The sequence below is a fragment of the Ictalurus punctatus genome, chromosome 3 (genome assembly GCF_001660625.3).
Source record: "Ictalurus punctatus breed USDA103 chromosome 3, Coco_2.0, whole genome shotgun sequence".
NCBI classification, from domain to species: Eukaryota; Metazoa; Chordata; class Actinopteri; order Siluriformes; family Ictaluridae; genus Ictalurus; species Ictalurus punctatus.
In genome coordinates this window covers 24498299-24515913 of record NC_030418.2, presented here as the reverse complement: position 1 = coordinate 24515913, position 17615 = coordinate 24498299, and the positions used below count along the sequence as shown (strand labels likewise).

At 37.7% G+C, this 17615-nt stretch overlaps 1 protein-coding gene across 2 annotated transcripts in view; it reads right to left on the bottom strand.

Moving 5' to 3' along the window:
• LOC108262825 (gamma-aminobutyric acid receptor subunit pi) overlaps positions 1-16991 on the bottom strand; it is a 61000-nt gene extending 44009 nt beyond the window's left edge. For both annotated transcript variants that reach the window (XR_001812018.3, XM_017463173.3), the window contains exons 1-2: positions 16493-16991; positions 522-611 (exon numbers count right to left, since the gene is read on the bottom strand). Coding sequence is in view for 1 of the 2 variants with exons in the window: in XM_017463173.3 (XP_017318662.1) it covers positions 522-568 (47 nt within the window). In the remaining variant the exon portion in view is untranslated. The remainder of the gene's footprint in view (positions 1-521; positions 612-16492) is intronic.
• Between the last annotated feature and the right edge of the window lie 624 nt (positions 16992-17615).

Below are 17615 nucleotides of genomic sequence, written 5' to 3'. Positions count from 1 at the left end.
TTCAAACAAACTTCTTTCACATTGTCATTATTGGGTATTGTTTGTAGAATTTTGAGGAAAATAATGAATTTAATCCATATTGGAATAAAGCTGTAACATAACAAAATGTGGAAAAAGTGAAGCGCTGTGAATACTTTCCGGATGCACTGTACTCTGAGTAAAAGTAACTAGCATAAACGCGCAGTAAAACTGACCAGTATGAATGACTAACATGAATGGTAAGTAAAACTGGCTACCATGAATAAATGATTAGTGAACCCAACTGTATGAATGACTAGGATGAATGCTAATTAAAATGGAGTAAAACTGGCTTTCATCAATGACTAAGAATGCTAAGTAAAACTGGATAGCATGACCATTACAAGTCATAGTTACCAGATCTCATGTCAGATCTCTATGTGTATACTGACATAGAAACTGATTATCTTGTAGCTCAGTGTAAATGTAAGAAATTTGGAGCCATTGCACATTCGGAAACAACAGCAGGAAGCAGCCGAATGGAGATCACCAGCATAGCTTACCTGCTGAAGAGGATGAAGGCAAACAGAATGAAACAGGAAGGCCTCATGATCACAATTTCAGGAAGACAGCAGGTGTCTCCTAGAGTTTATCTAGAAGAGAGAGCAAAGGAAATGTTATGTGCATCATGTCTGTTAGCGTTAGGGTACGTTTAAATTTACCTAAGTACATAGTTTAGTTCCAATTCTAATGCACCACAGCTCTTTAGAAAATGGCGAGTGCTTGGATCAGGTGTATTAGATATAAATGGTGTCCCAAAAGTCTCCATACATAAAGGACTATGTTTGCTTTCTGAAAATATGACAAACTGTACTGACAACTTTACCCCAACTACTTCTGTACATATTTTTAGCATCTCAGGGTTTTTTGTGGTTTTTCTTTTGCATATAAAACTATGCACACCATTAGAGCTTTGGGCTACCTGCTTTTCAACAATTTTTCAGCCTGAGGGGACTAGAAACACTAACATTAAACATTAGATTTGGTATAAATCCATACTATGTGGGGTAGTCATACATTGTGAGCAGAAATACATATGATTTCTGCTGTTATGAGCAGTAGAAAGGTCAGTCTGAGGTTAGGAACTTGCAAATTTGTACCAATCCATATTTTGTTCCATGCTAGTCAGACTAAGGGCGCCTACAGATGATCCACATTTCATGCTCTGTTCACCACGAAGGTAGATGTACAGTACAAATGATTAACATTTTTACCACGATCCTGAAGCAGTGCCACATCATTTCAATCATCATTTCAATCATACATTTGAAAACAGGAGGAGAGAAGACACCCATACCACCACCGACATAGATCCATGAATACCACAGAAAATACAATTGACATCGTAACACATTTAGCTAGCCCATTCCGCATTATGAATTCCTACATGTATCAAAATCTCAAATAAGAAATGTTTTGGCTCTGGTTGTCCTTTGAAGAAGAAGGGAGAAAACACGGTTGGCATGACACTTGACAAACTATTCCTGTTTCTGTGCTGGCATTTCTCCATGCTAACTTTTTTTTCTGATAGTCATGGTAATGTCTTTTAAGGTTATATTAAAAAGCTTTGTATGATGAGATATAAACTTATTAGCAGCTCCTCTATTATAACTATTTCATCGCATCTTTGCTATGTCACATATGAGGATTCATCTTATTGGTTAGTCTAAACTGGGTGAAAGTTGAATGTGAGTGAACACCGAGCACAGCACCAAAGTGTCAAATCCAAACAGTGTGCACTGCCCAAGTGCTAGTGCCTTCAGGCAAAGCAGCACCGCTCACCAGCGGCTTCACTGATGCAAACTGGCTTAGCTGCTGTTCATCTGTAGGCAACCTAAAAAATTTCAGTGACAGGCATTGGAAAAATACCATTTCAGTAGACAAGAAATGAATAATGATCAGAAAATACATGGTTATTCATGTTTATTATTATTATTATTATTATTATTATTATTATTATTATTATTTCAATCCTTTTAACAACCTATTACATACACTATATGGCCAAAAGTATATGGACACCTGACCACTGAACATACTATTCCAAAACCATGCTCATTAATATGGAATTGGCAATGTTGGTGTTCCTAATTCACCCAAAAGTATTCAGTGGCGTTGAGGTCAGTGCTCAGTGCAGGCCACTCCCATTTTTTCTACACCAACCTTGGTAAACCATGTCTTAATGGGCCTCTTTATGAACAGGGGTATTGTCATTCTGGAGAATGTTTGGGCCTCTTAGTTCCAGTAAAGGGAAATCGTAATTGACTTTCTAGACAGTTGTGTGCTTCCAATTTTGTCGCAACAGTTTGGGGAAGGCCAGCATATGAGCATGACGGTCATGTGTCCACATACTTTTGCCCATATAGTGTATCTTTACACAATAGCAAGATTGTGGGTGACGACATCAGTAATGTGTTTACAAAGTCTATTCAGGTGTTTCTTTTGATGATTCAGTGCAAATGTTTACTGTATAAAATTGAACATTTTGCTAACAAGTACTATACGCTCAGAAAAATGTTCCTCTCTGGCATTCAAGGTACAAAAGCTTTTGACTAGGGTGGTACATCTAGGGAACGTTTTTTGGACTTTTAGTATATGCACTATATGGCCCAAAGTATGTGGACATCTGACAATCACAACCAGATGTGCTTGTTGGGCATTAATATGGTGTTGGTCCCAATTTTGCTGCTATAACAGCCTCCACTCTTATAGGAAGTCTTTCCACTAGATTTTGGAGCATGACTGTAGGGATTTGTGCTTATTCAACTACAAGAGTCACTAGTGGGGCAGTGATCTGATGATTTGAGGATAACTGTTATACCTGTGAGGGTACATTTACACTACTTCACACAGTGCATATGGTGTTTTGCCTAAAAGCTGCATAAGCCAGTGAAAAAACTGGAGATTCTCAAGTTTGTTTCTAACTCTCCCTAGTGGCATCACAGCTGTCTAAGGCCTTCTGGGTGTGCTTTCTCTCAGAACCATGTCTTCTGTTCTACCACACAGACCTTCTTCTCCCCCATCAAAATGCCCTGCCACTCAACTGCCAGGAAAACAGTTTCCCAGTACATTCTTTGTTTATCCAGTGTTTTATTTTATGTAAATAAATAACATGATTAAAAAGGTAAACTTGATAGTCTTGATAGATAAGCTTGATAGAATAGAATGTTGTTAAGTGGTTACCAATATTGAGTTAATATGAAATAAAATACCATTATTCACTTCAGTATCATACACTTACAGTTGAAGTCAGTAGATTACATATGCCTTGCAGAATCTGAAAAATGTTGGGTTTTTTTCAATTAAGAGGGATCATACAAATTGCATTTTGTTTTTTTTATTTAGTACGGCCCTGAATAAGCTATTTCACATAACAGATGTTTATATGTAGTCCACAAGACTAATAAGTCATTAATAATAATAATAACTGAATTTACCCAAATGAACCAGTTCAAAAGTTTACATACGTTTGATTCTTAATACTGTGTGTTGTTGCCTGGATGATCAATGGCTGTTTTTATGTTTGTTCACGAGTCTCATGTTTGTCCTGAGCAGTCAAACTTCCCACTGCTCTTTGAAAAAATCCTCCAGGTCCTGCACATTGTTTGGTTTTCCAGCATCTTCTGCATATTTGACCCCTTTCCAACAGTGGCTATATGATGTTGAAATTCATTGTTTCACACATTACAAAAGGTGCAAACTTTCATTTTCCTATAACAGCACAACCTGTTTTATTTCTTATATACATTTAAGCCTGTGATACAGTATACTGTATTTCTTCCATGTCTAACGATGATTCCCCCCAAAAAAATATACTTTTACCCCAAACAAATAAGACACCCCCCCCCCCCCCCCATTTCTTCACAAATCGCACTCTTGGTAAATGATTCTACAGTGAGCTATATGAAAAGTAAAGACTGATAATTCATGTTTGTGATTATAAAAAGTGACAATACCCCAAACATGATAAAACGTACAATGTATATTTTTCCTACAGTATTTCTGATGTACATTGTATGTACAAATCTTCAGAATAATCTGCATTGGGTAAACTGTAAGGTAAATTATACCTGGTTAAGCTGTCATTTAGCTGTGGTTCTAATTAATAAAAAAAAAAAATTATTCTAGTTACAGCTTGTTTACTATGAAATTCACTCTTTTTGTTTCACTCACGGATCCAGAGGTGGAGCCAGATGGGCACTGGTCCAAGCTGAAATCTGATTGGTCCCTGAAGTTCCTGTGTCCTGTCACTCATTGCTGATCTACATCAGAGCACTCCATAGAGTGTTGCATGTCAATCGCCTGAAATAAACAGCTAACCGTACGCTATAAACAAACTACACCATCGTCGCTCAACTTCAACGTCACCATCACCAAGCTTCCGACTAATTTTCCAAACTTAATTTAAAAACATTTTCAATTACACAGATTTACTCTGAGCAGTGGAGTGCATTGCCTATTGTTTTCACTGTCACGATGGCACCTGCTGCCTCCAAGTGTTTCTGGAGCTCTTTCCAAGTGGTCCTTGTGTCTTGGGCTACTCTTCTGACTAGTCTTCTGACTCCCTGGTCAGAAATCTTGCGAGGAGCTACTGTGCGTGGCCGGTTGATGATGGAGTGATGTTGCTTCACTTGCGGATAATGGCCCCGATGGTGCTTACTGGAGGATTCAAAAGTTTTGAAATATGTTTGTATCCGATTCCATCAATATGTATTGCAACAATAAGGTCTTGGGAGAGCTGTTTGCTTTTACCCATCATGAGATGTTTCTTGTGTGACACCTTGGTAACGACAAGCCTTTTTATAGACCATCAATTTACTAACCCAGCTGATATTAATTTGCACAGATAGGAGGTATAATTACTTACGGATTTCAGCTGGATCCGTGCTTTACCTTACCTTGGAGAACTGCTTTTTCTTAGCGTGTTCAATACTTTTTTCCTGTGTCATTCCACTTTATTACACATAACTTTATTTATGGACTTTAATATTGTGAATTCTTTATATTTGTGGATTTCTTGGGTTAATATTTATGTCTGGTGAAAACTTCATGTGAATAGCCTCATTGGAAATATATTTACTGAAAAAAATGGTGACGCGTCCAATACTTATTTCTCCCACTGTTAGTGGCAGCTGGGAAGTGCACAGAGACTTGGAGACATGGAGCTCTGACTTGAATGAAATGCAGCAAAGCGCTAACGTTAGTCAGTGAAGCTAATTTTAAAAATAAGCATTTCTGTTTAAACGCCAGAGTTTGGCAGAGACATCCTGTGGCTTCTGACCAAAAAGAAGCCCAGCTTGCCTGTGGCTGACAATAATAGCAGTCATTGTGAGATGAATGAGAGAAAGAGGGAGAGAAAGAGGGAGAGGATGAGGGAGAGGATGAGGGAGAGAAAGAGGGAGAGAAAGAGGGAGAGGATGAGGAAGAGTCAAGCTGCCAGCAGCAGCAGAGATCAGTGAAGCTCCCAGCCCTTTTCAGCAGGTTAACAAAATTTAGGCACAGCAAGATGACAACAGGTGAAAATAACTGCATATTCTGTATGTGACACTCAGGTTTACAGTTTAAAACAATGATGTGTGAGATATGAAAAGAAAATAATTCTTGTCATTAAATTTTTGTCCTCTATAGTGATGAGGTCTAACAGCTCTGTTATGCTGTGCAGTGCATTTTCATGTCTACCAGAGCACTCAGTATATGGTTAAAGCTTTCAGGCTTTTCTGTAAAAAAATTCACTGACGAATAGTTATCAAATATTTTGTGTGAAATTATGCATGGATTTATAAACATGTATTTGTGTTTCAGCTGTAAATGTGGATGAAGACAGCCAGTGTTAGTAAAGGGGATCATGATCAACCATCTTCAGGACCAGTACCAGAGTCACCAAGCAGTACTTCTGGCCCAGTAGGTACTGTGTTCATGCTGCAATTCTAATGAAGATAATCTAAATTAGAGTTTTTTGGATTAACAATTAGATACTAATTGATTGTTTGCATGTCTTGATGACAGTTTGTTCATGCAAGTGTTGGGGGATTCACCCTGGTGTTATTTGCTTCTTTCCAGATATTTCCCAGTCCAGAGCAGAGGGTTCTATCCAGAATTATCCCATCAACATATTCAGCCATATTCCCTACAAACTGATGGTATGCCTTTTTTCCTCTCAAATATTGTATTACATTTTATTTTGTGTTTGTGTGTGTATGTACACAATTAAATAGATATAGATAGATCACATGTGTGTACATTATTTTACTCCAAAGCCACAAAGTGCTTGAACATAAGCGTTTTAAGGAATAGTTAAGAAGGTATATTGTGTATATATTTTCCCAGCAGCAAAAAAAAGGTCAAATGTGTGTGATCGAATAAGGAAGCGAGTTTCTTAGTTTTCGCATTATTTAAAAGTAACACCGGTGGAAGAAGTACTAAGATTCTTTACTTAAGTAAAATTTATAATACAACTTTGTAAAAAAAACAAGTTAAAGTCCTGTATTCATAAGTTATATTATTGGATTATTATTACTATCGCATCTGTGGTGTACTATTGTGAAAGTTGTGTCAAGTAGTAGTTGTATGAACAGCATGAGTGAGATGACTCATGGGGATACACCCCCTCACATATTCACAGAAGCACTTATTCTGTTACAGCAGCCCTGAATGGCTGGCAGTCATGAAGTCTGCCTCAGGACCCAACACCTTTATATATGACCGGAGATCAGCATTCTGGGTTTCAGGAGAACAGAATATACAACAAATATAATAAAACAAAATAATAACAGTTTACACCAATCATCCTGTTCAAAAGTCTACACCCCCTGGCCCTTAATGTAACGTGTTTCCTTCTTGAGAATCAGTGAGTGTTTGCACCTTTTGTAATTGTTGTGTAGGAGTCCCTCAGTTGTCCTGTGTGAAAATGCTGAAAAAGCAAAGAATGTGCAGGACCTGGAGGATTTTTCTGAAGAACAGTGAGCAGTCTGACGACTCATGAACAACTATCACAAAACATAAAAACAATCATTGATCATCCAGATAACAACACACAGTCTTAAGAATCAAGCGTATCTAAACTTTTAAACTGGTTAATTTCTGTAAATTCAGTTATTATGGTGTCTTGTGGACAATATGTAAACATCTGTTATGTGAAATAGCTTATTCAGGGCAGTACTAAATAAACAAAATGCAATTTTAATGATCCCTCTTTTTTTAATTATTAACATTTTGCAGATTCTGAAAGGGGTATGTAAATTTATGAGCACAACTGTACTTGCAGTAAATGTACATCGCTGCAGTCTTTTTCTGTCTAAAATTATTTAAAATTCTGCTTACATACAGTACTCTTTTACAATCACTAACATGCAGTGCTGTGAAAAAGTGTTTTCTGTTTTTGTGTACATCTAAGATAAAACAGAAGCAATCTATGTAAACACAAAATACAGTGTTTAAATGATAATGTTATTGAAGCAAAAACAATATCCAATTCCAACTGGGCCTGTGTGAAAATGTATTTGGCCCATAGTTACTAATTCCCCAAACATATGAAACTGCATTCGTAATGTGGTTCAGCTGGACTAGACACAACCAGGCCTGATTACTGCAAACCCTGTTCAATCAAATCAACACTTAAATAGAACTTTTTAACAACAAGTTGGTTAAAATGTCTTACCCAGTAACACATTATGCCAAACCTGAAAGAAATGTCAGAAAGGAGATTTGAAATACACGAGTCAGGGAAGGGTTACAAAGCTATTTCAAAGGCTCTGAGACTCCAAAGAACCACAGTGAGAGCCATTATCTCCAAATGGAAAATCTTGGCACAGTAGTGAACCTTCCCACAAGTGACAGGCCTTCCAAAATTCCTCCAAGAGCACGGCAACTACTCATCCAGCAAGTCACAAAAGAGCCAAGGACAACATCAAATGGATCTACAGGCCTCTCTTGCATCAATAAAGGTCACTGTTCATGACTCCACTATCTGAAAGACACTGCAAAAATGGCATCCATGGAAGAGAGGCGAGGCAAAAACCACTGCTAACCCAGGAGAACATTAAGGCTCAGATGAATTTTGCCAAAAAAAAAACACCTTGATGATCCCCAAACCTTTTGGGAGAATGTTCTGTGGACTGATGAGTCGAAAGGGGAACTGTTTGGAAGACAGGGGTCCCGTTATATCTGGTGTAAACCAAACACAGAATTCCACAAAAAGAACATCATACCTGCGGTCAAGCATGGTGGTGGAAGTGTGATGGTGTGGGGATTCTTTGCTGTTTCAGGGCCTGGGCAACTTGCAATAGTTGAGGGAAACATAAATTCTGCTCTCTACCAGAATATCCTAAAGGAGAATGTCCGGTCTTCAGTCTGTAAACTGAAACTCAAGCACAACTGGATTATGCAGCAAGAAAATGAACCAAAGCATAGGAGTAAATACTAGTCCTAGAAGTAAGTGAAAGACTGATCTCCATTTATCGGAAGCATTTGACTGCAGTTATTGCTGCTAAAGGTGGCACAACCAGATTTTAAGTTTAAGGGTGTTCGATAACTTTAAAAAAAAATATATATATATATATATATATATATATATATATATATATATATATATATATATATATATATATATGTATGTGTGTGTTTACTCAGGTTGCCTTTGTTTTATGTTGCATTTCATTTGAAGATCTAAAATTTTTTAGTACGAGACACAAATACAGAAGAAATACAGCACTGTAAATAATATGTATATCAACTGGAAGAATTTTGTGATTGAGACAGACCTTAAAATGGCCGACTTCCTGCTCAGTGTCCTGACTCATGAACTAGGGAGCTGACTGGGCCACACTGTCTGTCGAGATGTCCGATCTTTTCTGGGAGGGGTGTTGTGGGTGCATGTTTTCATTCTAATCAAGCAGGAGCCACACCTGATTCCACCTGTTTAATCCTGACTTGCATTAGGTTTAGGTGTGGCTTTTGCTTGGTTGGAGTGAAAACCTGCACCCACCTGAAAGAGTGTAAAGAGTGCATCCCTCTGTGGTGTGCAGAAAACAGAAGTTTAGTCTAAAAACCAGGTCCCAAAATACCAGAGCTTTTCTTTCCTCCCCCATAACACATTTGACAGAAGTCACATACCTAGAGGGACTAAATCAGCACTAAAATAAACCAACAATTGTTTACTCTCAAACACACACAAAGATGAATAAATATAAAATAAATAACACCATCTGTCTAAATGGATTATGCAGGCTTGCATTTTGTTAATAGAGTAGTTCAGAACATAATTCCTCAAAATGACTTGTGTGCCTCCACCACCACCATCATCAACACTAATGGAGGCAATATCTTTTGGAAGCTTGTTCATCGCTCAAAACAGTTCCAGAGAAATTATGCCAAGGCTCGTTGAGGCTGTTCTGGCATTATGGCACATGACGGTCTGCAAGGTGCAAGCAAAATGCAACATTACAGAGCAACCAATATTCCTTTAATTTGTATCCCTTCTATACATTTGTCCATGATGTCGTTTGAATACTCACATTCCTCTGACTACTATCACATGGACAGCACTTTGGTTGGTAAAGGACTAATTAACCACAGACCTGCATTTTACACCAGGCCTAGATGTCTAGGGTGAACATTTTGATGATATAATCACAATTCAACCTCTATACAAATTCTTGCTCCTTGTTTCCAGTTTTAAATAATAAGCTATATCTCTGTCTGTCCAAAACACTAAAATGTGAGCTAGATGAAATAATTGCTCATAATTGCCCTCGGTGCGCAATAAAGAAGTCACTTGTCCCACTACAAATCAATACAATTTTTTCTATCAGATTCAATTCATCCTATGATGAAACATTTCTATCCAGATGGGCATGGTGTCTTCCAAGATGACCCCGCCCACATAAACAGGCTACAAGAGATCACTGAAGGATTTGGTAAGTGTGAAAATGATATGTGTAAATCATGCTATGGCTTTCACAGTCAGCAGATCTCAGATTTTGGAGTGGTGTGTTAGACAATGTCTCCAACACCATCATTAAAACACCAACTGACAGAATATCATTTGGACGAATGGTGTTCCAGCAGTTCAGTAAGAGAGACTTGTAGAAACTATGCAAAGGTGTACTGAATATGTTCTGGAAGCTCATGATGACATGTTATGTTGCTTTTTCCTTTCATTTGTCACCTGTCTGTATGTCTGTGTGCTGTATGCTAGTCTCAGCAGATTTCACTGCCTGGTGAGACACAGTGTAGCATCTGTTTTTGTTTTTTGTCTGCCCAAACCTTCAATAACAAAGGCAAATATTAAATACCTAAAGTATATCCTTCTTGGTTAATGCATACTTAAACATCATATAATTTCATTGTATCAACTCACTTAACCTTCTGTCTAACCTCATGATTGCATTTAATTCATACTGCTCTGATTATAAACCTGTTGGTGCTATGTTTGTGCTCCTGGACTACTCTCTATAACTAGAGAGAGAGAGCACCTAGAAAAATAAGCATTCAACTTCTACCTTGTACTCTGGAGATGTCAAAGCAGCTCTGTAAGCGACTTTGGATATGAGGGTCCGCTGCAGGCTAAATTCATTTATTCATCCATTCAACTTCAGGAACATTTTTATCCTGGTAGGGGTTGCAGTAGATCTGGAACCTATCCTGGGAATACTGGGTGTGAGCTGGGAATACATCCTGAATCAGTCCATGCAGGGCTCCATACACACATACACACATTCAAACCTAGGGGCAATTAATAGTCATCAGAATGCTTTTGGCCAGTGCGAGGAATCCAGAAAACCCCAAAGAATCCCATACAGACATGGTGAGAACACCATGCGAACCACCATAGTAATCAGAGTTCAGGATCGAACCCTGGAGCATGATGCGGGTGTTGCTAGTATTCTACTGAGCCTGAGGAATAATGGAGTGCTCAGCATGCTTATAATCCTGACAGCAAAACTAAGTTTACACACATAAATGCTCACTCACCAACAGACAGGCATAAATGAGTCATGCCCACATTATATTATTAAGCTCAAATGGCTACAATGCGAAATTTCATTCATTTAATTATTCATTCAGGCACATATTTATATACAACCCCTGCAGGTCCATGTAAATGCTTTGTATCCATTTTTAATGGTTGTTCTCAAGATGAACACAACAACCCACTAAGTTATAACATGCCTCCAAAAGCTCCACTAAAATACCTAATTTTGCAGTGTAAAGCTAATTATGTCATGGTGCATAAATGCACAATTTACACTGATTTTGCCATCTGTTATGGCACGCAGTGTTGCTGGCTAATTCTTGCTACTAGTGTTTGCCAATCTGTCCATTGCAAATGCGACATCTTTATACAATATCACACACACACATTACACATTATAATCTCCATGGAGTTCAATCATATCAGACTGTGAGATTGGGAATTACAGAGCATCACAATGGCTCAGAGGAAAATCCATTGTGGAAAAGCACTTACGCCAGAGATTCCACAAACGCTACAATGCTACTGCACCTCTAATATATTTTGTACACTTTCCTGGTCATACGCTTCTGGATCTTATATCCTGCAATTTGTCTTTCTAAACTTCCATGTGTACACATGTGCCAACTTTTGAATACCATGAGCTTTTTTTTGGAGCATGATATAGTCACTGGAATAAAAAAATAATAATAATTTTAAAAAAAAGTAACAGCATAAAAGATGAGTTTAAAAAAAAAATTAATAATAATAATAAAAAAAGAACTCTTGGATAAATGGGATTCCCTTGTGTATTTGTTGACATTCGTCAGAAAAGTTAGCCTGTAGTTAGTCGTTTTCAAATTGTATCTTAGAAAGCAGGTCTTGGACAGTTTTTCACAATGAAAATGGAAGCTAGAGGTCTTCATATGATGCAGAAGCTAGAAGTCTTTCTGTCAAGCTAAAAGTCTTTAGATGAAGTGGAACCTAGAGTTCTTTATATGAAGCAGAATCAAAAAGTATTTATATGACTTTATATATCTTTATATGAAGAAGGAGCTAAACATCGTTACATAAAGCAGAAGCTAGAGGTGTTCAGATGAATTGGATGTTAAAAGTTTTTTGTTAATCTGAACCATAAAGTCTTCTTATGAAACATAAACTAGAAGTTTTTAGATGAGGTGGAAGGTAGCGGTCTTCCGATGAATTAGAAGCTAAAAGTCTTCATATGAAGCAGAATCTAGAAGTGTTCATATGAAATGGAAGCTAGGATTCTTCAGATTAAGTGTGAGCTAGATTACATTATATGAAGCAGAAGCTAGAGGTCTTTAAATTAAGTGGATGCTGGACATCTTCAGATGAGGTGGAAACTAGAGGTCTTCATATAAAGCGAAAGGTAAAGTTCTTCATAAGAATGAATACTGTATATGAGCCACACAATGAACTGTTTCCCGTATACCATTACACCATTACTCAGCTTATAAAAGTTATGAGCTTTGAAGAAACCAGCTGTGTCAGGTGTCCCACTAAGATTGGACCTCCAGCAAAGAATGAAAGATAAAGAAATTATATTGATTATATTGACCAAAAAATCTGTAGAGAATGACTAAAAGCAATTTACAGAGATCGGTCATGAGTTCTTTATAATTTTTCAACAAAAAAATGTAGTCTTAAAAGACCCTGGTTCAACCATGTGAACAAAACCTTTTATCATTAGCAGGAAAGCACTAAGCAGAAATTCATTCATTCATTCATTCACCTACAGGTTCGAGTTGAGAATATGCCCTGAAAGGCACCCCTGTCTATTGCAGGGCACCATGTATACAAACACACACACATACATAGCCAATCCACCAACTGGATTGTTGGTAGGTGGGAGAAAATTGGTGAACCCAGAAGAAACCCACAAGTACACAGGGGAAACATGAAACTACACACAAACTCCCTGCAATTTTATCTGCTACATCACCTCCCACATGCTGAAGTTGTTGTAATCAGCTTCATAATGTCAAATGGAGGAAATATATCAGCACATTAAAAATACATCAGCACATCAGAAACCAGAGCTACTGGACCAAATCCTGTAAAGAATATGGTCTGACCTCCATCTGACTCTGTCCCCTTGATCAAAGTGTTAAAAGTTGAACCAAAGAGCTTAGCCCCTCAAACAGACAAGCGTTCTCAGTGACCAATCTATCAATAATTAAAAATACACCTTTTCCACACTGTGTGCAGAGGAACCATGTGGTATTCTCTGCACCATAAATGACAAACTACGTCAAACATCAAAGACTTTAAACAATACTATCCTGTATTCTTTCTGCAACTGGACAGATATCTTTGGTTATGCAGATAATTGAGAAAAGGGAATTCAAAGAACCCCAGAAATAATGTTATTCAGTCTGTCTGGAGAATGAGTTGTGAAAGAGAAATGGATGCATGAACCAACTAATAATCCAGACCACATCTGAAGCATCAGTCAAGCTCCAGGTCCCAAAGGGTCATGCTTGCCAGCTGTTTTCAAACTGTGCAATACACCAAAGTCATGTGGATTATGGAGAAAAACTCCTACCAAACACCAAGCAGTTATAAAAAAAAATATATGCAAACATATATAACATATATAATTGCATGTTTCAGCTCACTATGATTGTAAAGAATGGTTATTTGAGCCTTCCCATCAGTTTGAACTAATCTGGCCATTCTCCTCTGTCCTCTCTCATCAACAAGGCATTTCTGACTGCAGAATGGTTTTTGTCACCATTCTGTGTAAAGTCTAGAGACTGTTATACGTGAAAATTGCAGGAGATCAGCAGTTTCTGAAAACACTCAAACCATCCCATGTTGACACCAACAATCCAAGGTCAATGCCATGGTCAATTTTATTTCCCCTTTTGATGTCTGATGTGAACATTAACTGAAGCTCTTGACCTGTATCTGTGTGATTTTATACATTACACTGCGGCTACATGATTGGCTGATTGGATAATTGCACGTGTACAGGTGTTCCTAATAAAGTAGATGGTAAGTGTATAGAGTGTATTTCAGATATAAATTATATGTAATTGGATATCACATTTTCCATATACACACCTGTAACCAGTTTACTTAGAAGTGACTGAAGTGTGTAGAGTGACTGGATGAATTTGGAGGACACTGCTAACCCCTCAAGGGCAAAGTGTTTATGTGTGAATCAAATTGAGTGAGCAGATGAGCTTTTGATTATTTTTTATTCCAGTGGCAAGTTGCATGGCTACTTTGTGCCAGCTGAATTATGCTAATTCTTGCACTATTTGTGTAGCACATTTTTGATTCTCGTCTGAGTGCTTATGGCCTAAATGCTCATAATAATAGCTACTCTCAAGCTGCTGGTGAATTTAATCATTGCTTCATGATGGGCTGAACGGTTGACTTGTGTCATGTGCATAGCATTCTGATTGCTATAATTCCTTCAGTAAAACATTGTAATAATTACAACCTGTCTCACAAGTCAAGGCTGCATGAGCAAGACGCAGGCATAAATAGCAATACAGCTATAAAGTAAAGCCACCTTTCCCTTTCTATGTCTTTCTTTCTATCTTATTTTGTCCACACCATATTATATTCCTCCTCCTAATTTTAACTTCACCTGCATGCCAGAAAAAAAAACCTAACTCCTAGCTCCAACCTTTGTGCGTGTTGCCAAAAAGTGTGGCTTTGGCGATATAGATGATATAGGAAAATATCTATCAATATACAGTTTTCTATGATATGACATCCTAAAATAGGTATCCTCATATCACACAGCCCTAATTCCACAATTAAAAGTGCAGTCATCAACGCAAATTATATGATTTGAAGCTGATCTTCAAGTCAAGGTCTTCGTATGTGTAAATTTACAAACACTCAGGAGCACAAATAGGATTCAAGTGTTTTTCTGAATTTAAAGGATTTTTTATTAATTACTTATTTTTTTCGTGTAAATGCTCATACAAATGATTTACAAATAAATCTGTTCATATCCAGCTTGAAAATGAGGCCAAGTTATTTTTAGCTTAGTATTGTCAACTATTTTCCATTTTTCAACTATGTTTTTTTTTTCTCATAGGTTGTGTGTATGTATGAAATCTGATTTCTGATGTATTAGCTAGCTATCTGCACCAATCTGAAGGTTTATATACTACAAGATAATCACCTAATGTTTAGTCATTTTCAAGAAAGTGTACTAAAGGTACATGGGGAATACATTCTAGTTACTTAATTTGTATGTTTGTCTCTTTGATGGGTTTCACAGTGTGTGAGCACCTAATGAACAAAAAGCAGATTTTTGTTTGTGCAGATTTTTTTCCACTGGAGCATGTTTAGATTCCTATAAATATGGGTAAATTGCATCCTCCCAAATGCCTGGATGCGTGCGGACACACGCGCGCGCGCGCGCACACACACACACAGAGCACAGATTGATCTGGGCAAGTCTGGTAAATTCCGGAACTTCAAAAAAAACATGCCAACTTCTGCAGTTTTGATGATAAAAATGGGTTCACTCCTCTTCAGCAGTTTATTCCTAAAACCTCATTTATGGTAATCCTGTTCACTTCCACTCCTGCGTTTAATGTCATGCTTGGCTGAGAGCTTTCTGCAAATTTGCAAAAACGCATACTTAAGAGCTGATACAAATATATCTGTAGAAGAAAAGTAGTAGTATAAACAATATATAACCATACAGTCTTCTTCTTTTTAAAAAAACAAAACAAAAAAAAAACATAAGAAGAAAATTCAGTATAACTTTCATTATGTGCTAGAAGGAATAGCCTGAATGGAAATAGCTAGATAAAGATAACTGCAGCTATTAACAACCTTTATTTGTGTATTTGTTTGTTAGTTTATGTGAATTTGGCTTGTTGAAGACATTAAAACAAAAACCCACTGACAGGTTAACACAATAATTTTTCTCCAGTGTATGGGCACACACACACACACACACTAGGCTCATGCATTTGCCTGTATAACCCCATTTACTCATTCCTGTCAGTGAATCAAATCCCATAGAGCTTTCAGTCTGGACATTTTATTGAGCACTCACAGTCATAAATCAGACAAAAACAGCTCAATGTTTCTCAAACTCAATTCACAAAAATCCCATTTCTATTCCAGCAGAATATTATTGACGCACGAGGACACCCACTGCCATGTTTATATAACCCGTAACTGTGGAAATAAGCTAGACTGCCATGTCTAAAATAACATAACAATAGCCATTCACTGTATCCTTAATTATTGATTAGAATTGTTTTACACTGGGCCAAGAAATTCTTGAGTAATTGTGCATGCACACAGTTAACAAATGACAAAAGATAGAACCGCACCTATAACACACATCATCCGCTCAAAGTTACAGCAGTTCTAACATCAACACATCCACGCGCACTCACTGCCTCAGACTGTTGAGGCAATAAAAAACAAACAAACAAAAAACAGCTGCCAAAATAATAAACGATCAAACAAGAGCAAAGTGAAGCCATGGGAAGTGATCGATCTCCAACTTACCCGTGATGACGTTTTGAAGCGTGCATTTCTCTCTGAAAGATACGGATGCGCCGCCAGAGAACGTCGCCGTGTTTTCCCTCTGTTACGGAGCAAAAGCAGCAAATGGCGTCGCGCGCCTCCACCTCGCTGAGATGCTGTTAAACTGAGCGCGAAAACACGTGCGCTGATCCGCGCGCCTCCACCACCTGCACCTGCACTTGCACGCGCTCGCTGAGCTCACTGCGCTCTGCTCCAGACCGTACCAAACTCCACCTCAGTTAGGCTACATATAATATATGGATGCAGATAATGAATAAAACATGTCATCTGTATATCTATCTATCTATCTATTTCCTTTCTCTCTCTCTCTCTCTCTCTCTCTCTCTCTCTCTCTCTCTCTCTCTCTCTCTCTCTCTCTCTCTCAGGTGCACTTTGTAGGTAGGCTATAAAATAACTGACCATAGTCCATTTGTTGCCACAAACAGCTTGTAAGTCTCTAACATCTGCAATATAAGAAAACACCACCTCAGGACCACCACATAACTGATATTCCATACATGGTAGATCATTCTCATCTCATCACATCACTGATATCTGATGTAGTAGCGTGTGTGCTGGAGCATTGTTGCAGGGATTTTTTTTTTTTTTTTTTTTTTTTAAATGACTAGCAGCTTTAGTTTTTATGCTTTTGTGCTTTTGTGTTTGTGCTTGAAGACAGTGGTTTAGACAGTATTGAAAAACCTCAAGGAAATTCTGGCAACCCATGAGACATGAAATATACACAGGTACCCCAAATACATATGAGTTACCCACCCAGAAATTGACTTAAGCAGTTGCATAACCTGTCTCTGAATAGATGCAAATTTCCCCAGATAAATACTACAATAACTTAATTTCTCAACTCGCAATACTGCCCAGTGGTTAATATCTTTATCAATTCTGCTGCACTTGATACACTCTTCCTATCACAACACATTTGACTATGTCAGCCTCATTGTTGTTCTGAGAATAATCTACCACCCAAATAATATCTAATCAGCAGTAATCCTGATTGTCCCTTTCCATTGATAGGTGAGGTTTAGCCAAGATGACAAATATTGAGGAGCTCCAAACAAATGGGTTACAGTCAGTAATTGTACACCTA